Consider the following 26,742-nt stretch of genomic DNA (forward strand, 5'->3'; position numbering starts at 1 on the left):
AGCGAGGTCCTGGGTACACAACGGCTGGCTGCACGGACCACTCGGGCAACGGGTTCGACGATGGCCTACTACTCCACAGTTGCTGCACTTGCACCTCTTTATTCCCCTACAACCAAAAGACTCTTGTGCATGCCCAGTTCCCTTAGTCTGAACCGCAACAGGATCACCTACTCCATCTTGGGCACCAGCGGCAGTCCATTGGCAGCGGTCCCAACACCATTCTTCATTTCCAACACATTAGTTTCCTCAACTATCCTATCCAAGCAACTCTTGAAATTATTCTCTCGCATACACGCAACTCTTGCCAACCGCTTAAAATGTTGTAGGAAAGCACCCATGCAGCTCCTATATACCTCATTCGCTTCACCCTCTTCATTCATGATGGAAGGGCCCTCGAGCTCAACTTTGGCCATCTTCGACCAGCGTTACAACACCAGGCTTTCTGGAAGAGAACCTATGTCTAACTGAACCAACACTGCAAGTATGTGGACGCAAGGTAGTCTGAACGACTCCATCCTCATACAACTGCAAAAAAAGGAATCTGTCCCAAAGTGGTGGCCAACAGTCCACCTGAATAGCGGCCTGCGATACTTTTGTGTCACATAAACTCTCCGATCCTCCAATTTGTTGCACTCCACGATACTAACCCGAACATTTCTTTTTAGCGCCTCTCTAAAACGCAAAAATATTTCCCTCGTGTAGTTCAATGCACCAGACTTCTCTAGCCCCGGGAACTGAGTTTGAAGAATCGGGCTCCCATACAATGACCTGAAGTCAAGCTCTTCCTCATTATCTATCAAGAAATCAACACACCGTTGGAAGTTCGTCACGAAATCCAATATTCTGTATCGCCTCTCCACAAACCTCCCCATCTTTGCATGCAGTGACTCACATTGTGATGTCGTCCTCAGGCCAGCATAAAAGAACCTGCGTATGTAAGCGGTAGCCCATGCCATCTTCTTCGTGTATAAATCCTTTACCCACTCTACTTCCCTGACAAGACACTCATCCATCATTGCCTCCCATTGCCTCACAAACTCCTCCACCTCCACGTCGGCAAGCATGTAATTTCTAAGCAGAGTTATGAATCGAGGCTTGCACACATTCATAGTTGCATTTTTTAATAGGTGCCACGCACATAGCCTGTGATGAGCTTCTGGAAACACTTCCTGAATGGCAAACCGCATTGACCTATCCCCATCAGTGATGACTGCCTTAGGTGCTTTCCCCCCATGCACTCTAAAAACTTGCTCAACACCACACATACGACGCTTGTGTTTCCAAAGACACCATGGCTGTGCCAAAGACACAGGTTTGGTTATGGTGGTTCACCCCGGAGAACACTATCACCGGCAGATTGTACTTGTTTCACCCGTAAGTTGCATCAAATGCCAAAACATCACCAAATATCTTGTAATCATCCTGACTACGCCCGTCGCTCCAAAACAGATCACACATATTTTGCTCAGTCCCAACCTGGTACCGCTAATACATATTACCATCTCTCCTGGCACAAACATTGAAATACCGTAACACGGCATTCACATCGCTGCTTTGCATTGCACGTTGCCGCCTAACCACATTATACATATCTCTCTTTGTGAACGTAACTAGGTTAAAACCCCCAGCCTGAGCAGTAATAGACTCGTAAATTTTGGGAATTGAAATTCCAACCTGCCTTAAACTGTCCATGTGGGCTCTATCAACATCTGATAATTTCCTATATGCTGGCAGGTATGACACAAACTTTGCCGGGAGAAGGTCGTGGTTATGCTCATCAACAAAACGACACACATACCAATTGTTGCTTTCGGCTTTTCGCTTTATCCTCATCTCTGCTTGACATCCACAGCGGGTAACAACCTTGTGCTCCCTCTTCCGATCCTTCACTTCAAGCCATTTTCTATCTCTAAATCCTTCTCTGTTGCACAAATACGTGTATCGCACGATTTCACCATTTCTATTCTTCAGTTTCTTCCCTTGTCGCATGCCAAAACCCTTTGCTCGACTATATTGCTCATAAAAACGACACACTTCATCCGGGTTAGCGAACTCCATCTCCAATATATGTGCACGACCAAACACTACATGTTCAGCATTGCTGTTCTGCTCACAGTGCTCTTCATTGGGTGATTCTTCCCCCAACTCTTCTTCCTCTGTTTTCATCCCAATGTCCAGCAGTGATTCCTGCACAGACAAAGGCTCATTAGTTACGGTTGCCGCTCACAATGTTAAATTACAACTCAAGGAAAACCCAGTAAAATATACACCAATCCCATTCGTACCGTTGCATCGATATCTCCGGTATCCCTGAAGCCATCAAAATTCTCTTCCCCACAAGCATCCAATCCAGGGATCGTTCTGCTACAAGAAGACATTGCAACATAAAACCGCTCTGCCTCTGCTAATACAACTTCTCCAAGAAATCTATTACTCATAAAACGCTTCACCAAAACTGCAGCAAACCCACAAAGCATATTGTCAGTATCCGACCGCAAAGAAGAACATCGACATACCACGTAAGTAACACCACTGCCGAGACTCCCAACTTAAAGGTGCCAAACATAAACTAAAAAAATCACCCTCTTCCACACTCACACTACAAAGAACCTTACATAAGCAACTTCAATCCCAACTCAATAATCCATAAACAAAAACTATCCTCAAGTACCGCCACCTAAGGCTACGCAACACAGTTACTAAGAAACATCATATGCTGCCATTATCATTATGACGAAATTACAGTGTCAAACAATCAACTTCATCTTTATTTTTAGATAAAGACTTCATGCTTCCAAAGATAAACCCACCAACCAAAACACCAAACCCAAACCATTCACACTACTCACACTCATGCGCCCATCCCTGATGCACAGAAACTTGTCTCTCAACAAAATTTCCTTCGGCAAGTATACCGAATTGTCGTCAAGTAAAAACTCACAATAGAGTGAGGTCGAATCCCACAGGGATTGATTGGTCAAGAAACTTTAATTAGAGGAATGTTCTAGTTGAGCGAAGCAGAAATTTGAGTTGAGTAATTACAGAAAATTAAATGGCGGGAAAGTAAATAGCAGAAAATGTAAATACTGGAAATAAATGACAGAATGTAAAGGGCAGAAGGTAAACTGCAGAATCTTAAATGGGGATTTGGGAATATGAGCATAAAAGTAAATGGCAGATAATAAAGAGAATGGGTAAGATCAGAAATGGGGAATTCATTGGGCTTAGGAGATGTTGTATTCTCCGGATCAAGTTCATTCTCATCTCTTCCTCAATCAATGCATTCATTGATCTCCTTGGCAATCTTAAGTGATTGGATTCCAATTCCTTGGCAACCCAATCTCTCTAAACTTGAACAATTGCCCAATTCCTTGATTTAATTGCTCATGAGAAGAGATGAAGTATGGTCACTGATTATACCACATGCATTTCCAAATCAAAGTATTGGTAGGATTATATGTCACTATCCATCCAAACCCCAATTTGGTCCAACATGAGAAAGCATTTCTAGCATGATCTCTTCATTCCTCTTCCAAGGTTCCGAAGAGATCCAAGTATGAATAGCTTCTTTTCCAAGACAACTACCCAATTGGATGAAGATTGAAAGCTTTCTAGTAAAATCAAGAGAAAAGAAAGAAGAAGAATAATGAAAACTATTATTGATCCATCAAATTACAACAGAGCTCCCTAACCCAATGAAAAGGGGTTTAGTTGTTCATAGCTCTAGAAATGGAAGACGAAAATGAAAAGTACATTCTGAAATTAAATCTAGAAGTTGCAGAGAAAGTAAAATATACAGAATGTAGTTCTCCACAAATGCCAAGCTTTTTTACTAGTTCAAAACTACTCCTATATATACTACTCTTCTGATCTTCTAGTTGGCTCTTCAAGTCTTGGATATGGGCCTTTGGATCTTTAGTTGAAGCAGTTACAGTCTTCAATGGGCTTAGCTTTGCTTGCAGAGAGAAAGTGAGTCAGGCATGGTAGCAAGTTAGTTAGGACGTTAGTGGTGTTAACGTTAAGTGAAAATGTGAGTTCGAGAACGTTAGTGACGATCACCTTTTTCACTAACGTTCCAAACCAAAAATGATCCACGTTAACTTCAACGTTAGTGGCACTAACGTGACCACTAACGTTGCCTCTTGGTCCTTCGCAAACGTTATTAGCATTCACCTTTTCCAGTAACGTTGCTCTTTGCCTCTTTTCCCCACGTTAGTGGTCCACGTTAGTGTAACTAACGTGGCCCTTAACGTGGGCATGCCTAAGCTTCGAGAGCGTTAGTGACACTTACCTTTGTCACTAACGCTTCAAATGCCCCTTCTTCCCACGTTAGTGCCTCACGTTAATTGCATTAACGTGACCACTAACGTGGAGGTGATTGCCATTTCCAACGTTAGTGACAAAGGTGAGTGTCACTAACATTGGCCTATCATGCTTAGCTCCACGTTACTCTTCACGTTAGTGGTCTTAACGTGACCACTAACGTGGGCACTATTGGCTTAGTCCAACGTTAGTGACAAAGGTGAGTGTCACTAACGTTGGCGATTGCTTTCTCCTCCCACGTTAGAGTTCACGTTAATTGGATTAATGTGACTCTTAACGTGGCTAAATGTGCCTTTTTGGAACGTTAGTGGCATTCACTTTTACCACTAACGTTGGAGCTCTCCTTCTCCTTTACGTTAGCTACCACGTTAATATAATTAACGTGGCAACTAACGTGGGCTATGATGGCTTCGAAGGCGTTATTGGCGATCACTTTTTCCATTAACGCTACAAGCTTCTTCCCATTCCACGTTAGTGGTCACGTTAATTAGACTAACGTGGTTGCTAACGTGGCTCTTCCTTACTTCCTTTGTCCTAAAATCAAGCAGATAAAGTGCATCAAAGCTCTGTTCAAGTCATGAGATCATGCACTATCCATTTTATCATTCAATTCATGCATAATTCTCATGAAATCATTCAGAATTCACAATATTTGCTTGAATCAAGATGTAAGTGTACTTTCATCCGAAACTTGCTTATTTACTAAGAAAATGCATGAAACTACCCTAAAACAGTAAGAAAAGGTCAGTGAAACTGGCCAAAATGCCCTGGCATCAATCCCCCCACACATTTGCCCAACAAGTCCCGCCATATACTACGCAAATTCTCAAACTTGGTGAACAGAATCTAGGCAAAAGATTACTTACCTCCACTTTAACCAGCAACCTAATGTCGCCTTCCCTCAAATCTGTCATTCCCTCTTCAACACATGTTCCTCGTTGTTCCAATTTCTCCAACTTTAGCCTGCACACCACTGCCCGCAGACACGCACCGTATGGAGTCCTTCACGTATTAGCAACCCACTGCTGGACCACCATGACCCCTCTCACTCTATTCACCATGTCTGACTTTAGTGCTACACAAGTATTACAACAATTATGTTATTGGGCACACAAACGGTTAGGGCCCAAGCCTCCAAAGTTGCTATACCAATACCCTTTAAGAAGCCACACACCTTTTGTGTATTTACAACCGGTCATTAACGTTATTCTATATTCATTTCAAGGTTATATTCGACTTTTCGCCCTTCACTAACAAACAAAATTCAAGAGCTACTTGATCGTACGATGAATTTCATGTTCCGCACTTTTCGACTGGCACATGGGATAACTTTCCTATATTTATATGTATGCATTGCTAAAATTATAATTTATATATAATTTAATTATCATTTAACAATAATATTGTACTATATTAAATTATAAAATTATTTGTCTATTTTTATTATAATTTTATATATTTATTTAATTATTATCGGATCAAATGGTTCAACCAATAACTCTCCAGTTGATCCATTAATCTAAAAATCTAGTAGCTAGACTAGGTCTAGTGTTGATCCGATTTTGATAACCATGGAAAAAAACGTATAATCCCTTTTCCAAATCAATCATACATACAACCATGAAATTTTTTTTTTTTTTAGTTTTTCACGGTATTATCCCCCAACCCGACAGGCTAATGACTAATCCGGTGCGGTACTGAGCTCCATTTAAAAGTTTGTCACTGGACAATGAGTTGTTGCATGCATAAGGCGGGATTCGAACCCCCGACACTTAAGCGGACTAGTGAGCTAACAACTAGACCAACCCAACTTGGTTATACGATCATGAAATTTGCCAAAGTGGATTATGCTTTCAATTCTACATGTGATACATGGGTCATGTATCTAATAAAACCATTAAAATGGATTAAATCTATCAAGTTAGTATGTTTATCCACCTTAAATAGAAAAGTTTTTATCTCTAAAATTAGATCCGGAAATACAAGACGCTAAACAAACACAATCCTATTAACTAAAAAAAAAAATAGCGGGTTAAATGCATGGTACATTTTTTTTCACTTTTTCAAAAAACCCACTTTTTTTTTCCTTCAATTTTTCCTCCTAATCCGACTTGAATACCTAATCCACCTGGTAAAAGAAATTCTATGTTGTTTACGCTTTTTGACCCACAAGTGGTTTTCATTAGTCAAATATTTATTTTTGGGTTCTAAACAAGATTTTTCTATCTATTTTTTTAAGTAAAAACTAGATGGGTCAATCTATATAATTCTTAATCTATATAATTCGTCAGGGTGTCCATAAATGGCCTAAGTTTAAAAAGTAAAGGCCAGTTTGAATACACAATTTAATTTAATTTTTTTAAAAATAAAATTTAAATCTTAAGGACTTATATTAAAAATAATTTTTAAATAAATTATTTTGTATTTGATATTTTAGTCACAAAAGTATTTATTTTAAAATAAAAATAAAAAAAATTTAATTGTGAAAAAATTATTTTTTTAAATTTTTTCATAAATACTTTAAATAATTTTTTAGATAGTTATAAATTAGTTTTAGAAATTATACTAAATATTAATGTTGTAATTTTTTATAAATTAAAAAAAATTATTTATAGACCAATCCAGATTAAGTCCCATTAATAAACAAAAAATAAATGAATTGACTCATATAAGCCAAGCCCTTAAGCAAACTAGGCCTAAACGGGTTGGTCTAGCTCATTTAATAGTCACAGAACCAATACTGCAATACATGGGGGCTATATACTTTCCAAAACTAAAAACCAAAATTTCTAAAATCCAAATCCAACTTTTGTTAGCACAATGAAACTCTAATAGTCGTTGTTGCCTTCAATCTTCAATGTGGCCTATGAATGCCCTCTGTCACTATACAGGCCCATGGATGCGTCACACACCTTCCTCACATGACCCATTATAACAACACTCTCCCTCATTGGGCTGTTCTCCCCTCATTATATTCGTTGAAGAGTAAAGTTACAATTAAGTTCTTGAAAATTTTGTGTTCGCACAAGTTAGACTCTAAAAAAATAAAAAAATAATTAGGTTTCTTAAGAAATGAAACGTGGACACATTACATCCTTCTATTAGTAAGATTAACGGTGCTTTTAACGTGGATGGTTAATGTAAGTGAGATGTTCATTAAATACCACATTGGAATTACTTTAAATGATAAAGACAAATTAGTCCTTGAATGTTGTTTGATTTTAACATATCCTAAACTCTAATTATTCAGAATCTCCAATTATTCACCCTAAAACAAAACAAAACCCTAGCACAATGCAGAATGAATAGTACCGGAAGCTCCCAAGTGTAACTGCCAATTGTATGTAACAATATACAAGTCTAGAATAATAGAGAATTCTGATCGGTTGTTTTTGAGATGTCCAAATTTTAGGGTAATTGCTATCTCCTTCTTACAGTTGCTTTGATTTGTTCTGCGCAAAAAAAAAAATTCAGTTCTTGAATATTTTTTTACAGGAAAATTTGTCATATTGCAAATTCTTTAAATGGCTGGATGAAGCTGTTAGGAATGAGAAAGTTATAGAAAGTGAAAAGCATGGTTGGGAGCAGAGATTGATTGATTTGGAAGAAAGAATTTTAGCGTTGGAGAAACATAAGTCTCCTAGAATTGTTGTTAGTCGATTTAGGGATGTTTGCTTTTTCTTTTATTGGGTTTATGTTTGGAGTAGTTGTGTCTGTCTTGTGTAATGGTACTAGGTGAACTAGAATTATTACTGTAAATGTAAATGTAATGTCGTTTGTTTACCATGAATGAAGTTAGTTGTGAAGTGTGAACAATTATTGTAAGTATGTAGTTTGTTTACAATGAATGATATTATCTGGTTGTTTTAAATGTTTGCAAAATCTAATAAACAACCACATCAATGATAAAAGCACAATATGTAATCCGAAGTGAAACATAATTAACATAGATAATAAATATTACTCAAAGTGAGTTAAGTACATCAGTAGACTTATAAAATTGCATCACTTGAATCTAAAATATGACCAAATTCACCCTAAAAATTTAAAGCATAACACTACTGTGCTAAATCCAAAAGAAATCATCACCCCCAAAATAACATCATATCTACCAAAAAAAATATCATCTCCAAAATAACATTATATCCACCAAAATAGCATGTCCAAATCAAAGTTTTTAAACCCAAAAAAAATTAAGTCATGATCTATTTAACCTAAGGAGATCAATATTTTAATGCCAAGGCTTAGGCCTAAAAATTTTAACATTCTTTAGGCTAGTTGTGTTTATTGTTGCTCTTGTTCCTGCATAGAGAAGATCAGTTGGTCCTTGAGCTATTTGTGATTGTGAGGCAAATTGTGGGTGAGGAGCTTGTGCAGGCCTAACAATAGCTTCTTTCTTTCTAAAGAGAACTGGATTTAATGGCTTGCTTGATGAAGGCCTTGATTGGACTTTTCCTTTCCTTGATTGCCTTGGATAATTGTTCCTACACAATGCTAAACCAATATCAATAGTTGATATATTCCATAAATAGTAGACATAATAACAGGTTGACATTGTTAGCAATAGCAGTAGCACTGACTATAGTTGTGCTTGTGAATTGTGAGATATTCATTGCTAGGACTTGATTAGGCTAAAACATAGAATAACAGTTACATGAAACATGCACAATTTCACCTTTTGGTGTACAATTAAATCCTTATAAAAATTATAAAAAGGGACAATTAAACTCTTATAAAAGTTATGAAAAGTACAATTAAATCCTCATAAAATATATTGCATGGACAACTAAATCCTCACATTTGAAAGAATTAAAGACTAACCTCAGGATCAACAGTAGTCTCTTGTTGTCAATGTTGGGGGACTCTGAGACAGTGCACACTCCTCTTGAGGGGCAGACTCACGCTGAACTTTGGTCTTTTTTTTGGTGCCTTTGTTTATTGTTGGAACTAACTTGCAAGTCTTGTAGTTGTGGCTAGGGTTGCCACACTTGTTGTAAATGACCATAAGACTCCTCCTAACCTTATTTTCATTCATCAGTGGCTCTATATAATCTTTCTTCTTTATAGACAATATTAATTCACTACCAAGCGAAGCAACTAAAAATTCACAGTTTTTTAATGGTTTATGCATGATTTTCAGCAAAAAACAAAAAACTCTAAACCCAAAAAGAGTAGACATTCATATTATTTTAATAGTTCATGCAAGATTTTTACTAATAAAAAATTATAGGTGAATTATAGGGTACAGATCCAAATATACAGATATTTCATTTGAGTCACAAAATTATTGACGCGTGTTGTGTCTGCTAGAGGAATGACATAAGAAAGAGAAAATGTTAATTAGCTTTTTTGCAATATATATAACGGGTTTGTTATTTTATTAAGGTAGAAATAAGAGACAATTACACTAGATAAATAATAGAATTGTACTACCACCGTTTGTTGACCTTTCTTTAGTTTATACTTTATATTTTTTTTTCAAGTTGAATTTGAATTTTAATATCATACCCATAGGCAATAGCTATTGTTTTTAGTAAGAAAATTTATAACTAATCTAAACTATGATGTAAAATACACTAAGGCACTCAATTTTTATAATATTAATGGAAAATATTTATTTTGAATATTCAATATTACAGATAAAAAAATATAAACAACAAAAATAGTCAACTATTAAAATACTACAATTAAGATATAGTTTAAAAGTTCGTATATAAATTGAGTGCATTGTACCTGAAATATAATTATAACAAAATTTCTAGCACTATATCTAGGATATATATAATTTATAAAAAATATTTTTTTAAATAATAGTTATCTATCTTTTATTTTTATATTTTTTTAATTTTTTAAAAAATTTAATAGGATTACTTCATAAAACAAGAATATATTATAAGTGAGATATAAATTTAATTATAAAAACAAAAAAATAATTTATTTGAATTAGATTAAATAAATTTTAAAAGTTAAATCTAAAATTTAATTTAAGTCCAATACAAATTGTTTTTAATTTTGATATATTTTATAATTAAATTTAAATTAGATCATATTGAATTAAATTGGATTATAAGTTTTTAACATCCTAATTAACCAACTAGCCTATTACATTAGCTAGTCTTTAAAAAAAGATTCTGAAAATCAGATCAATTATCAAACCGTTTTAATTATTGATTTATTAGTTCATTAGTCTAATTGGTTCAACTATGATTAAGCTGAAATAACTGTTTTATAATTATATAATTTAATAAAATATAAATAAATATACTAAAATATAATTATAGTTTAATATAAATCTTAAAATGTCATTTAAATTTAAAATACTACATCAACAAAAATCTTACGATCTTATTAAAGTACAAACTCAAAAGTTATTAGTTAAATAATAAGTGTTTTTTTATTGATACTATCATTCATAACTGAAATTATAAATCATAAAATATATAAATAACTTTTGATCTCATTAATTATTAACAATCTAATACTCTTTATATGAAGCAGTAACAATTGATGCACAATTTTAATAAAGTTGTGAGGATAAAAATTAATTTTATTTTTAAAAATTATTTTATTAAAGATAATTAAATTAAATTTTAAAAAATCTAGATTTAAATTAATTAAGATTTTTAAATAAATTTTATAATAATTAAATATTTTTTATATTTAAATTTAATAATAGTTTTATAGATATGTACAAAATTTAAATTGTAACGACAATCACTTATAGAATACACGCATTGGAACGAGAATGTTTTTTTAAATTTTATTTTATTGAATTAAATCTGAAATTACATATACATACATAGTATAGAAAAAATTTAAAATTTTCAGTAAATATAATAATTTTTTATTTTGTTGGTTTTATCCGTTCTTCCTAAAAAATATCGTAGTTGTCATAATAATTCTTTAATATAATGCAAAATATATCTTATACAATATCTTATATCATATGTACAACTTAAATTAAAAACTTATGATTATAATTTTTGTGTTACTTAAATTATATTTTTGTATTATTCAACTAATTTTTTTATATTTTTTAATTAATTATTTTGTATTTTTATTAAAATTTATGGATTTTTTTTGGTATTATTCAACTAAACAATCTGCATAATTAAAAATAATTTATGTATTATGGAATGAACTAAATATTTTTTTGTGCCTTTTAACAAAATTTTTGTGTTTTTAACTAAAAAATTATACAATTTAAAATTACTTTACTTTAAAAAATATTTTTCACATAATAATAAATAAAAAATATTTTTATATTATTGTATTTAAATATAATTAATAAATAAAAATATTTTTTATATAAAATATTTAAACATAAAATTATTTTTATTTTTTAAAATAATTTTTTGAATAAAAATAATTAATTTTTTTTTATAAACTCACCCAAATAAATTCTAAATCTACGAATATTCTAAGTCTACTATAATAGATAAATCTTGTAATAATCACAAATTTATCCACAAATAATATAATCAACATTCCAAAATTACTATTTAAATTATCTTTCCATTTTCTAAACAACATACTAACTAAATGAAAAAATAATTGGTTTACTAAAACAAAACATTTTGTAATGAGAATATATATATATTTATATATATTATTTTACCGCCATATAGCTATAGATTGTTTTATCTACTAGTATATTACATTAGAAAAAGAAAAAAAAAAAAAAAACTTGATATTGTGATAAGTGTGAAGTGGATGACCATTGACCACCTATGATTTGGATAGGCTTAACTTTTTTATTACTAAGAAAAGTATATTTAATGAAAGAGGAAAAAGAGGACTCTTGTACATGTATAAATAGGAGGTTAAGCCTCCCTTGATTACACACACAAGCAATAAGAATTCTCTCTCTCTTTATATTGTCTATATACAAAATTCTTCCTCTCTTTCTTTCTTTCATACATTAATACATATATATAAATATATAAGTATCATATCTTTTATACTGAGATAGTAATTGTGGTTAATATTGTTATCTAATCATATTTCTTTACTATGTTTGTTACTTCTTCCTTATTTATTTATTTAGTTATTTTATAACACGTTATCAGCATGAGACTCTGATCAAATTTTTAGGAAGATATCATTAATGCTGAAAATAATGCATCCCAGAAGGATAAAGCCAAAGCCATTATTTTTCTTCGTCGTCATGTTGACGTATGATTGAAAAATGAATATCCCACATTAAAAGATCCTGCAGATTTGTGGAAAGACCTTGAAGAAAGGTACAATCATCAAAAGACGGTGATACCTCTTCAAGCCCGATTTGTTAGAAAAAACTTTATCGACCTTCCATGCCTCGAATGTGCTCCTGCAGTAGCAATCGAGAAAAATAATTTAAAAATATTTTGAGCTAATTTCTTACTTTCTTGTTGCTGAACGCAACAATGAGTTGCTCTTAAGAAATCATGAAGCGCGCCCAGATGGCGCCGCCCCATTTCCTGAAGCAAATGCGGCAAACTATAACCCCAGAAGAGGTAAATGGCAAGATTTTGATAACAAGAAAAAATATGGAAGGAAAAGAAATTATGCTCACAAGAAAAGATCTCACCAGAAGTGGGATAAAGAAAGAAATAATGGGCAAAGTATATTAATTGAGGATAAATGCTTCCGTTGTGGTGGAAAGGGCCATTGGTCACGTACCTGTCGTACCCCAAGGCACCTAGTTGATCTTTATCAAACATCCTTAAAAAAGGATGACAAAGAAAAGGAAACAAATTTTGTTTCAAACTATGAAAATTCCACCACTCATTATGATGTATCTAATTTCTTTGAGGATTTTGAAGGAAATATTGGCTATTTGATCAATGATGGAATAATTTGATATGTGTATGTATTTGTTAAGTATTTCATGTGAATAATTTTACTGTGCATGTACTTCTACTCATTTTATTATTATTATCATTTGTTTTTTAAGAAAAATGGCAAGGACATATCCTGAAAATATTTGCCTTGTGGATAGTGCAAGTTCGCACACTATTCTTAAAAGTAATATATATTTTACCCATCTTGTGCCAAAAGAGGAATATGTTAATATTATTGTTGGCTCTGGCAATGTGATAGAAAGCTCCGGAAGAGCTATAATTTTGTTTCCTGGAGGAACAAAATTTATAATAAATAATGCACTATTATCTATTAAGTCTCTGAGGAACTTGTTGAGTTTCAAAGATATTCGCCGAAATGGATATCATATTGAAACGATGAATGAGGGAAATCATGAGTATTTTTGTATCACAACTCATGATTTTAATAAAAAGGTTATATTAGAAAAATTACCCTCATTTTCATCTGGATTGTATTATACCAAGATTAGTGCAATTGAATCACATGTCATTATAAACCAGAAGTTTACTAGCCCAAATGAATTCATAACTTGGCATGATAGATTGGATCATCCGGGAACAACCATGATGAGGAGAATTATTGAAAACTCTCATGGACATTCACTAAAGAACCAGAAGATTCTTAAATCTAGTGAATTTTGTTGTGCTGCATGTTCTCAAGGGAAGTTAATTTTAAGGCCATCACCAGTAAAGATTGGATTTGAGTCCCCTGAATTCCTAGAAAGGATTCAAGGTGATATATGTGGACCTATTCATCCACCATGTGGATCTTTTAGATATTTTATGGTCCTAATAGACGCATCTTCGAGATGGTCACATATGTGCTTATTATTTTCTCGCAACCTGGCGTTTGCGAGATTACTGGCTCAAATTATTCGATTAAAAGCACAATTTCCAGAAAATCCAATCAAAGCAATTCGTCTTGATAATGCTGGTGAATTTACTTCCCAAGCATTTGATGCTTATTGTATGGCTAATGGGATAAGTGTTGAACATCCAGTAGCTTATGTTCACACACAAAATGGGTTAGCAGAATCACTTATTAAACGCCTCCAATTGATTGCTAGACCCTTGCTTATGAGAACAAATCTCCCAACCTTGGTTTGGGGGCATGCTATTTTACATGCCGCAGCACTTATTCATTTGAGGCCAACGAGTTACCATCGGTTCTCTCCTATGCAATTAGCTTTTGGCCAGCAGCCAAATGTCTCCCATTTAAGAATATTTGAGTGTGCGATATATGTTCCCATTGCACCACCTAATCGCACCAAAATGGGACCCCAAAGAAAATTGGGGATATATGTTGGATATGATTCTCTCTCTATAGTGAGGTATCTTGAGATACAAACGGGAGATGTATTTAAAGCCCGGTTTGCAGATTGTCATTTTGATGAATCAAAATTTCCAACATTAGGGGGAGAGAATAAGCTTCCTGAAAAGGAACTTAATTGGAATGCATCATCGTTGATGCATTTAGATCCTCGACCAGGGCAATGTGAATTAGAAGTTCAAAAGATTATACATTTACAAAGAATAGCAAATGAATTGCCTGATGCATTTTCCGATACAAAGAGGATAACTAAATCTCATATACCAGCGGAAAATGCCCCAATTCGAATTGATGTCCCAGTAGGACAAGTAGCCACTGAAGCAAATTCACGCCAGAAGCGTGGCAGGGCGGAAAATGCCCCAATTCGAATTGGTGTCCCAGTAGGACAAATAGCCACTGAAGCAAATTCACGCCAGAAGCGTGGCAGGCCTGTCGGTTCCAAAGATAAAAATCCTCGAAAGAGAAAAGAGGTAAATATTCCTGTTGAAAAAGACATTATAAAGACACCTGCAGTTGTCCAAAATTCTGATATAACGCCAGAAGACGTTTAGGTACCTGAAAATTATGAAAATAACGAGATCTCGATAAATTATGTCTTTACAGGAGAGAAATGGGACCGAAATAAGACAATTGTCAATGAAATATTTGCTATAATGTGGCATTAAATATGAAAGTAAGGATCTTGAGCCAAGATCAGTCAAAGAATGTCGACAAAGGAATGATTGGCCAAAATGGAAAGAAGCCATGAAGGCTGAGTTAGACTCACTTGCAAAACGTGAAGTCTTTGGACCTGTAGTCCGTACACCAGAAGATGTAAAACCTATTGGATACCAGTGGGTATTTGTGAGAAAACGAAATGAGAAAAATGAAGTTGTGCGCTATAAAGCCCGACTTGTGGCACAAGTTTTTTCACAAAGGCCCGGTATAGATTATGAAGAAACGTATTCCCCTGTAGTGGATGCGATAACATTGCGTTATTTGGTCAGTGCATATCATAAATTGCATATGCATTTAATGGATGTGGTAACAGCCTATTTATACGGCTCATTAGATCGGGATATCTATATGAAAGTCCCTGAAGGACTAAAGATATCTAAACCATCCAATGAATATTCACAGGGGTTATACTCAGTTAAATTGCAAAGATCTTTATACGGTCTAAAGCAATCTGGACGAATGTGGTATAATCGTCTTACTAAGTATCTGGCCAAAAATGGATTAAAAAATGATGATATTTGTCCATGTGTTTTCATAAAGAAATCCGCATCTGGATTCATTATAATTGCTGTGTACGTTGATGATTTAAATATCGTTGGGACTCCTGAAGAGATTCCAACAATTATAAAAACTCTAAAAGAAGAGTTTGAGATGAAAGATCTTAGAAGAACTAAATTTTGTCTCGACCTGCAGATCGAGCATATAAAAAATGGGATCTTTATTCATCAAACAACATACACAGAGAAAATCTTGAAAAGATTTTATATGGATAAGTCACATCCATTAAGTACCCCAATGATCGTAAGATCTTTGGATGTGGAAAATGATCAATTCCGTCCTAAAGAAGAGAATGAAGATATCCTTGGTCCTGAAGTACCATATCTTAGTGCCATTGGAGCGCTAATGTATCTTGCTAATAATACGCGACCTGACATATCATTCGCGGTGAATTTACTAGCAAGATATAGTTCCTCTCCAACCAGAAGATATTGGAGTGGAATCAAACAAATTTTTCGATATCTTCATGGAACGGTTAATATGGGATTGTTTTATCCCTATGGATCCAAGTCACAACTAGTTGGCTATGCAGATGCCGGATACTTGTCTGATCCACATAAAGGGAGATCTCAAACAGGATACCTGTTTACATATGGTGGAACAACTATATCATGGAGGTCCACGAAACAGACGATTGCAGCAACATCCTCTAATCATGCTGAAATACTAGCGATACATGAAGCTAGTCGCGAGTGTTTTTGGCTGAGGAGTGTGATCCAATATATTCTGTCATCATGTGGACTAATTGATCAGAAGATAGCTCCAACTGTCCTGTTTGAAGATAATACAGCATGTATTGCTCAACTTAAAGGCGGATATATCAAAGGTGATAGAACAAAGCGTATTTCTCCCAAATTCTTCTTCACTCATGATCTTCAAAATCAAGGGACAATTGATGTCCAACAGATCCGCTCAAGTGATAATCTGGTAGATTTATTCACAAAGTCACTCCTAAAATCTTCTTTTGAAAGATTGGTACATCAGATTGGGATGCGCCGATTTCGAGATATAAAATGATGTCGGCAAGAGGGGGAGACTGTACTCTTTTTCCCTTGGTCAGGTTTTTTTCCATTGGGTTTTTCTTGACAAGGTTTTTAATGAGGCAGTCCCATCACAAAGGATATTGTACTATTTTTCCTTCACTAAGGTTTTTTCCCACAGGGTTTTTCTTTAGTAAGGTTTTAACAAGGCATTATTCTAAATGGTCATTCAAGGGGGAGTATTGTGATAAGTGTGAAGTGGATGACCATTGACCACCTATGACTTGGATAGGCTTAACTTTTCTATTACTAAGAAAAGTACATTTAATGAAAGAGGAAAAAGAGGACTCTTGTACATGTATAAATAGAATGTTAAGCCTCCGTTGATTACACACACAAGCAATAAGAATTTTCTCTCTCTATATTGTCTATATACAAAATTCTTCCTCTCTTTCTTTCTTTCATACATTAATACATATATATAAATATATAAGTATCATATCTTTTATATTGAGATAGTAATTATGGTTAATATTGTTATCTAATCATATTTCTTTATTTGATGTTTGTTACTTCTTCCTTATTTATTTATTTAGTTATTTTATAACACTTGAGCCGATAGTCCAAACAAAGAAAGTCATAATCGTTGTATTGCTTGAAAAATTTGGTGCGTCCAGCTATTAAGAAAAAGAAAGTGTAATTAGTAACAATTTTAATGGAGTCAACTATTTTTAAAAGGAGTTAGGAATTAACATTTAACAATCTGCAAATATTTGTACTGTACTATAATTACAGCCTTCGCATTTGCATTAGAATTTAGTTTAATAGAAGAAAAAAGGACACGTATCACTAATTTTAATTATAAAATATATCTGTAAAATATCTGTATATAATGAATCTTTACACTAGTGCAACCCAAAATTATAACCACTTGCTTTACACACTTTCAAACATAAACCACAAATTCTTTACATCATTGGAACCACACAAAAAGAAACCACAACTTTGGAAACACAAAAATGACTGAAAAATCTTTTACCTAAAGGTTGAATGTCATGATTAAAAAGGTGGGAACGTATCTGTCTTCTCAAAACGATGTTTTAGCCACGTGTTCAGAAATTAATGTGTCTTGACTGTAATGCGTATTACTTTACTTAACACGTCACACCTACAACCTCCACGTAGGAGAGAGTGTTGTGTTAACCGATTCAACCTAATTTGGGAACCTATATGGCATATATCTAATAATCTTAGAGACTCGGAACCTAGTTAATTTTTCTAAGAGACAAATTTGTTGGACTGCCAAATTTTTTGGAGCCTATTTGAAATATTACTCTTAATTAATTAAAAAAAAGAGTACTTTAAATTTAGATTTTTATATTTGTTTCAAATTAAATGAAATTAAAAAAATAAATAAATTTAATAACATTTATAAATGACTATTTTATGAATAATATTTGTAAATTTTTATATTAATTTTATATTTTTGTTATACATAATAATATAATAACTTTTTTTATCATGCCTTATTTAATTTAATTTTATTTATTTTATATATTCTAAATGTTAAATAATTTCTAAAATTTTTATTTTATTTTAAATTATTAATATCAAATTTAAAATTTTAAAAATAAATATATAAAATTTAATTTCTTAAAAATAATAGGTTGAACGTTGAACCACTAGAATAGATAAAAGATTGTAATATTTCACCGTCAAAATACACACATCAGACACAAGTGTTGAATGCAGGAAGATAGTTTCCTCTTAGAAGTTAGAACATAACAATTCGTTGCGTTCATGGAGTAAGTCAATTTTATTGACGGCTATCGTTGGAATTCTACCGCAGCCAAATTATATTGTACGTCAAAGGAAGGAACATACATATTTCATAACTTATCGATGGAATGATGGATACAAGGCAGGGAAAAAGGAAATAACACACACCAAACTTTGGTTCGGGCAACTAAATTATGATTTCTGGAAAAACAATATAAGAAATATGCAAATACAAAGGCAGACAGAAACTCCATTAACCAGTGTTCTGCATGCCAGCAGCAATACCCTTCATGGTGAGGATGAGGGTGTCTTCCAAACCAGGAGCATATTCACTTGTTGGGTTCAGTGTTATAAGTTCATCAGCAGGTTTACTTATCTCTATATACTCTTTTGAGATGTGCGGTCGCAAATTCACATTGTAGTTCGGATCACGGATACGTTTCAATGTGTAAGCTTGGCAAACGTTCAGGGTGGTAATGTAAGAATCACGCAAGCGGAGCCTTTGTTTTAAGTATGGATCCCCTTCAAGAAGATCTCTGTGTCCACACACCTGATAGTAAAGCAAAAGTGAAAATGAGCTTTGAGTATCAGTCCATTGATAGATTCAACTGGAATGATGCTTGTAGCACATTTTAGAAAGGGATTAGCGTTTACCTGAAGCAGGAGTTTCTTGGTTTCGTCAAACTTGGTCCTCAACTGCTCCCCAAACGACCATAGATCTTGTGAAACAAGGAGCTTATCATACAGGGCAGCTATGCCAGGGTCTCCCTTGGCAAACACCATTTCCACTAAATCAAGAGTGACCCTGAAGAAAGGCCACTGATTGTACATTTCTTGCAGCATATGAAGATTCTTAATATCCTTCCCAATAACATGTCTAAATGCTTCCCCGAAGCCTAGCCACACCGGAAGATGAAACCTTGTTTGTGTCCAGGCAAATATCCAAGGTATTGCACGGAGAGTCTCAATGCCTCCACTTGGCTTTCGCTTTGCTGGTCGACTTCCTATGTTCATGCGGCCATACTCCAACTCTGGTGTAGCCTACATTTTAGAGAGTTGAGTTATGATGATTAAATTTAAATACAAAACTGGTTAATAGAGAGAAAATGAAAAATACAAATTGATGTTTGCAGTTTATATCTTACCAGACGGAAGTACTCAACAAATCGAGGTTCTTTGAATACAATAGAGCGGTATTCCTCTGTAGCAATGACAGCCATCTGATCCATCAAAGCCCGCCACTCTGGTTTGGGTGAGATTGGAGGATGCATTCCGTGTTCTAGAGTTGCAGCAGTGTAACGTTGAAGTGTTCGGAAACATAAGTGCTGCTCTCCAAATGATTGTTCAATAACTTCACCTTGGACAGTTACACGAAGTGACCCATGGATTGTATCCGGAGGTTGGGATAAGATAGCAAGGTGGGTTGGACCACCTCCTCTCCCAACAGTTCCACCGCGACCATGGAACATTGTTAGCTTAACACCATACTCTTTAGCTACCTTGATAAGTTCCTCTTGGGCCTTATATAGCTGCCATGCTGCAGAGAACCTTCCAGCATCTTTACCTGAATCAGAATAACCAATCATAACTTCTTGCTTTCCGTTGATTCGGTTTCTGTACCAGTCTATGGAGAACAACCGAGCCAAAGCAGCAGGAGCTGCCTCCAGATCTGCAAGTTTCTCAAACAATGGGACAACTCTTAGTGGATGCTTGACATGGCATTCACGTTGCAGAAGTTCAACTGCAAGCACATCAGATGGTGCAGTTGCCATTGATATGATATATGCTCCAAAGTTATCTGCTGGCAGTTCAGCAATAACATGAAATGTGTCCAAAACATCTTTAATTTCTTCAGTTTTGGGAAGGTCGCGCCCAAACAGTGGCCGTTTGCCACTCAATTCAGACAAAAGCCATTGCTGCCGTTTCTCTTCTGACCATTCCTGGTAGGAACCAATTTCCAGATGCTTGGTAATGGCATCCAACACATCAGTATGACGGTCTGACTCTTGCCTGATATCAAGCCTCACTAGTGACAATCCAAAAGTAGAGACTTGCCGAAGGAAATCTAGAAGGCTTCCATCGGCAATTGCCCGATCACCACAAGCACAGAGTGATCTATAGCAAAGTTCCAGGGGTTCCAAGAACTGTACAAGATTTGAACTTTCGTTAGTATCTGAAATATAAGTTATCTGCTGCAGAATGATATTTATGGGTATTAGGTTTCAGGTACTACGCAAATTTTCACCAAGTATCTTCAGACATCAAAGGACAAGGCAGTAATGGATCTAAATGTTTGATACATCAAAATGAACTTTTATCTTTTTTCTTTTGATGAGTAAGCAACAGCAACAAAAACAAAGCCTTATCCCAATAAGTGAGGTCTACTACATAGATCAAAAGATACCATTGTATCCTATCACGTGTCATATCTATAGTGAGAATGTTTAGATAGAGATCTCGCTTGACCATTTCATGTGTAGGTTTTCCTCTACCTCTAAAGACAGAGGATACTCATGCATGATAATTGTAGTACACAATCAAACTCAAACACCTCTAGCGACCTGAGCACCCGAAATCTATTAACAACCAACGCCTAGAAAACCTCGATTCTACCCAAATCTATCCCTGCAAACATTGGTTGCTTTTGACCTAAAATAATCCTAAAAACAAAAAGGTACAAAAAGTTTGAACAACAATATACCACCCAAGATTAAGGTTCCTATCCTAATGAATAGCTCCTTTGAAGCACCAAAAGATCCACTCAATAGCATCACCAAAATAGCCCAAGTGCACAATAACCTCCACCCTGATCTTTAAAAATAATAGCAGCAAGCCAAAAGCATAACAAACCAAATAAGAAAAGCATACACCACACCCCTTACAAAGAAAATCCAATTCCAATCTCACCACAGGCGTCGTAATTTATCCTTCTAGGCAATGAGCTAGTTTGGTTGTACGGTTGGGGAAGTATTTCTTTAAAAGCAAAAGTTAAAGTAGAAGCAAAATATTATTTTGCATTTAGATGTAATTAAAGTATTTGAATTTAACAAATATAGTTCTTATTTTCAAAAACATGACAACATTATGTTTGGATTAAAAAAAGAATACTATATACTTATGTTTAAATAAGTAATTATTTGATATTATTTATATTTTAATATTACACAATGCTCATAAACCAGAGCTCAACATATTATAAAACCACACATGCCCAAATCCCACATGGAAAATCCAAGATACATGAACTTTTTTCTCTCAATTACATCCTTCTTCAGGGCCAAAATTTTAAGGACCAAATTAACTCATAACAAGGTAAGTATTGATGAAAATCCAAAAACAAAAGGTGGATAAATGCACAAGGCTCCCACATGGAGAGATCCATGAAAGTATATAAAAAGCTTCCCACAAGTGCAAAAGCTGTTTCCATGTTAAAAAAAAGTTTACATTTGTTTTTTACTTTTTATTTTTTAATGCACTGAATTTAATAAAGGAGGCCAGGGAGGTGCTTACAAACTTAATAAACAACCAGTGGAGATGTCAAATGGTTGAGTAAACACATGAATTGCAAGAGTTGGGAATATTACATTATCAAAAAAAGATAGAGAATGGATTACACCTGATGGTAGAAGTTATAGGGAAAGTTGGTAAGAGCCAATTTATTACTTGCTGTAAAGAAAGTTAAAATGGACATATATACCTCCTCAACATTGGTAAAAGTTTCTTCCTCTGGAATTTCAGAGTGCCCGTGTGCTAGCAAATGGCGAGATCGCTCACGAGTCTGATAAAGCCTATCCCTTACTTCGCCCAGTAACACACGGTATGGTTCATTTGGGGGAATGATTTTCCAAAACTCTGTCATTAAGAAGAGTATTAGTAAGTGAACTAAACAAACCTATTAAAAAATTTACAGCATTTTCTGCAATATTTCAATAACTAACATTACATAATAACAGCTGACATTGTAATATGGATGTTCTTATTAAATAAACTAATAAACTATATCTTGAACTACAGGAAGGAATTTAGTGAACACCTATATAGTGCTTAGCAACTGCATCTTTCCTGGAAGATCTGTTAAGTTCATCTGCACGTACACGCAGCTCATCATTGCAACGCCACATTGACAGCTACAGATACAAGGTTGCAATTAAGCAAACTGCCAAAATGGTGCAAGAGTAATAAACCACCCACAATGATTATTTTAAAGAGCTGATAATTACTTCAAACATAAGATCTTCTATCTGGGAATAATATAAATTAGCAGCCATCATTCTAGCCAATAAACAAACATCCCTTGTCACTTCAGGAGTTACTCTTGGATTGCCTGCATCATATTGAACATAGTCAGAGGCATTTTAACTTCATTCTTAGAGAAGATTAAGAGAAATGTGAAACATGTCACAAAGACATAAAATTAACTGAAAGTACCTAGCTAAGATCCACATTTGGTATGATAAATTTGAAGAATTTATAATTTCTAAACATGGTGGCAGCTCCCCTCCCCTCATTTTTTCATTAAAGATTTTTTTTTTTTTTGAATCGGATAGGATTTTGTTGTATTTTAAAGATAATTATGCAGATCTTTCCATTTCTCCCTACAGTAAGAAATATACTTTTGGTCAAACATTAGAACCATACCATCACGATCACCACCCATCCAAGAAGAAAATTGAATAAGAGGAGCATTATAAGGGACACGTTCATTTATCCCTATATTCTTCAAAGCTGTATCCAGCCGACGTAGAAATTTGGGTACACCAGTCCAAATTGTCTCATGGAAGTAGCTCATCCCTGCTCTCATCTCATCTTGCGGGGTTGGAGGAGTCCTCCTAATTTCATCAGTACGGAAGGCAGCTTGGATCTACATGAACAGAATTAACAAATGAAATTGATTAATAAAATACAATTTACTTGAGCATCCTCTCTTCTATCATTTGAACTTCTGCATGTTAACTTCAAACAAAGGCATTGACGTGATTTTAAAGGAAATCACATGGAGAACAGGTCCCAACATAAGATTGCAAGTAAAACATGTCAATCCATGTCCCATCCAGGAGTTAGGAGTTATTCGTACCAATGAAGATTCCCATTGCAATGTAATAAATGTTTACTTGCATAGAGGAAGCCAACTGAAAACACTACACAAAAGTCACTTTTGGGTTTCATTGCTGGCTGTAATGCCCAAAAACTAAGCTACTGATGGCTTGTTTTAAAAGCAAGGAAAGAGAAAATTCAGACACAGATAGCACAGATATAAACAATTCCTGAATTGCAACTCCAACAATCATATTATGGACCAAATAATTTCCTCATTGTTCAGGGTTATCTAAATAAAATAACATAAATTTTCATTCGAACGAAATTTCCATTTCTGTATTTTTTAGTTTAACAGAGAAGTATAAACCATGGATACCAAGAAAAAGAATGATCTGCTTTGGAAAAATCAAATTGGAAGGATTTGATATTCACCTCCCTCTGTAGAGCCTCATCAAGTTCCTGCTTGTCATCAGGAGTTACATCTTTGGCATATAATTGAGTTAAACAGTTTCGTATCCTGTATAGATGAAGAATAGATTAATAGCTAAATTTCTTTATTTTGCAAAATAAATTAGAAAAGAAAACCAAAACAACATGGCAGAGAAAGAGAGAGAGAAACCAAAGCATAAAATTTAAAAGCAAACCTTCCATGCTTCTGAAGCAAAGATCTACGAACAGATTGAGTAGGGTGAGCTGTAAGAACCAAATCAACGGTCTGGTTTTTCAGTGCTTCAAAAACTTCCTGAGGAGACTTTTTTAATTCCACTACAAGCTTCTTGAGTGTTTCTTCAATGTCTGATTCAGTAGTTGCATTGTTCTCATCAGCAAAATCTCCCTTTTTCAACTTGATCCTTCGCCGATGAGCAATCTGGACCTCTTCTGCTAAGTTGGCCAAGTTAAGCATATGAGAAAAGGATTTGGCGACGACAATTGAATCACCAGCATCCAAACTAGTTATCAGATTTCCAAGTTCGTCCAGTTTCTTAGAGTCGTGTTTCCCTTCATATTCAGCAGAAAGCTCGTATACTTCTTGAACCTGCAGAATAACAAATAACTCATCAATCTAAAACAGTTTGTAAAATATCTGAATTCAATAAATAATTAGAGGTAAGCATATAATCTAGTATACATAAGAATAGAAAAGGAGTAAACATCAAATTTGATCCTCCGCAAATTTCAGATCCTTCAGATCGGATACTTTGGTGCTCAACAAATTTTTATTCGTTAGAAGTTCTCGAGAATTATTCCACCAAACAAATTGGTCCCTTTGTAGCTTTTAGTCAAATTTTTAATATATGCATTAGACAAATAAGTTTTTGACAAATTTTATTATAAGAAAACTAGATTTAAGACAAATTAGTTTCCTTTAGAACAACAAAGGGACCAATATGGGAGTAATTATTGAGGACTTCTACATAATAAAAATTTGTTGGGGAATAAAATGTCTGATTTGAAATTCTTTGTTGACCAACTTAAGTGTTTACTCATAGAAAAGATATGAGATAAATCCACATAAAGATTGATATCTCAAACCTTGATTCTTGCTTCTATTTCACTTCTTATTACCTCATGCAGAACCTCCAAACACCGTGAGAAATTTTGTCTCCATGAAAAACGAAAGCAAAGTGCCACTTCGTAAAGGCCAAAATGTTAACCAAAGGCCTCAAACCAAAAGTTTGCAGTCTCATCTTTATCCATTAAAAGTTTAAAACAGCTAAATTTTCAATATCAGAAAATGACTCAGCCATACACACACACACACACACATACACATAAACATACACATACAGATACACATACACATGAACATGAAGTAAAGTTTGCCTTTCACTGACAAAAGCATCGTAAAGTTCTTTCTCATTAGCACTTTTCAAAATCAGTATCCAGATTCCAGAATTCTTTGGTATCTTTGATTCCACACTTTTCTAAAGCCAAGCCAAACGGATCAACTTGTACTTTTGTTTCAAAAGTTGAGACATTTGGGATCACAGCTCCAGTAAACACATACAAGTTTATTAAATGAAAAATGATCCAAAACAAATTCCAAGGAGTTGAAATCAGAAAAAAGAAACTCACCGTTTCTTTCAGATCCTCTCCGTGTAAGTCCTGAAGAATATCAAGGAAGCGATCCAATAGCAGAGCATCATACTCAATCAGTTTGTCATCTTCGCTCACTTTTGCCGGAACCAGCTGCCTAAGTTGGGCATCAATGGATGCCATCTTTTCCAACTTCTTTGCCATTGCAGCAACCTTTCACTTCCTCCCCTTACCTGCCAGCATAATCAAAACTCAAAAACCAAAATTCACGAGAAGAAAAGGAACTACGGAACATGGAATCGTGAAACAAATTAAGAACCATCTTAGTCAAACTATGAAGAGAGCCAAAACAGTTGATGGAGAAGAAAACAAACGGAGATATTGAGACCAAAATTCAAATGGATCGTGCTATTTGATAGTACTTCGGCGTACAGAAAAAATGCACATGGAACAGTAACAAGAGTGAAAATGAAAAAGTGAAAACTGAAAGTTGTAACTTTCGGAGTCATTAGACGTGTGATGAAACAGCGATTGGAGTGTAATAGTGTAGTACCTGTGTAAAGGGCCAATAAAGTTGTCAGAAGAGGGAGAAATAAGAAGAAAACGATGATGAGAATTTAGAATGGGTCAGAAGGAGAGAGAAATGGAGCAAGTAGAAGTGAAAGAGTGCCAGATCCAGACTCCAGAGTGGTGGTGACTGGTGAGTCGTTATATGGAAATCAGCTGCTGAACAGTGAAAAGTCTGCTAACTTGCTCACTCTAAGTGAGTGTAGTAGTGGGCCAGTACAGAAATGCACCTAAAAGTGGGCTGATCGGATAATATTCGCGGTAATTATTCGCATCCAATCTAAATTTTTTGGATATTATCCGATCCACAGAACCATCGAATCGGATTAGATCCGATCCGCATTTTGGTAGGATAAGATTGCGGATTTAGTAGTGATATCCGTAGATCAGATTCGCAAATTCGCATATCTGCACGTCTCATATAAATAGCATAGTTTAAGAAAGTAAATCCTAATTTGATATGAATTTTAGTGTGTTGTTTTATAAATTTTATGATATCTTGTTTTTAATTTTTTATGTTATACTTCAATTTAAAATAATTAAACTTAAATCT

The 26,742-nt window shown here is 34.5% G+C and overlaps 2 protein-coding genes across 2 annotated transcripts; both read right to left on the reverse strand.

Annotated features, from left to right (window-relative positions):
* Window positions 1-425: 425 nt before the first annotated feature.
* LOC140177529 (protein FAR1-RELATED SEQUENCE 5-like) lies at window positions 426-1,265 on the reverse strand. The gene has a single exon (XM_072210650.1). The coding sequence runs from the start codon at window positions 1,263-1,265 to the stop codon at window positions 426-428; it is 840 nt and encodes a 279-aa protein (XP_072066751.1).
* Window positions 1,266-18,561: 17,296 nt separating this feature from the next.
* On the reverse strand, window positions 18,562-26,395 carry LOC112737922 (phosphoenolpyruvate carboxylase, housekeeping isozyme). Its single transcript, XM_025788078.3, has 11 exons — window positions 26,176-26,395; window positions 25,662-25,855; window positions 24,230-24,621; window positions 24,018-24,102; window positions 23,187-23,409; window positions 22,769-22,872; window positions 22,582-22,675; window positions 22,246-22,400; window positions 19,694-20,692; window positions 19,203-19,589; window positions 18,562-19,098 (listed from the first exon to the last, which is right to left on the reverse strand). Exons 2-11 carry the CDS (start codon window positions 25,824-25,826, stop codon window positions 18,802-18,804), a joined length of 2,901 nt encoding a protein of 966 aa, XP_025643863.1. The 5' UTR covers window positions 25,827-25,855; window positions 26,176-26,395; the 3' UTR covers window positions 18,562-18,801.
* Window positions 26,396-26,742: the final 347 nt, after the last annotated feature.

Source organism: Arachis hypogaea, chromosome 13 (genome assembly GCF_003086295.3).
Source record: "Arachis hypogaea cultivar Tifrunner chromosome 13, arahy.Tifrunner.gnm2.J5K5, whole genome shotgun sequence".
Lineage (NCBI taxonomy): Eukaryota > Viridiplantae > Streptophyta > Magnoliopsida > Fabales > Fabaceae > Arachis > Arachis hypogaea.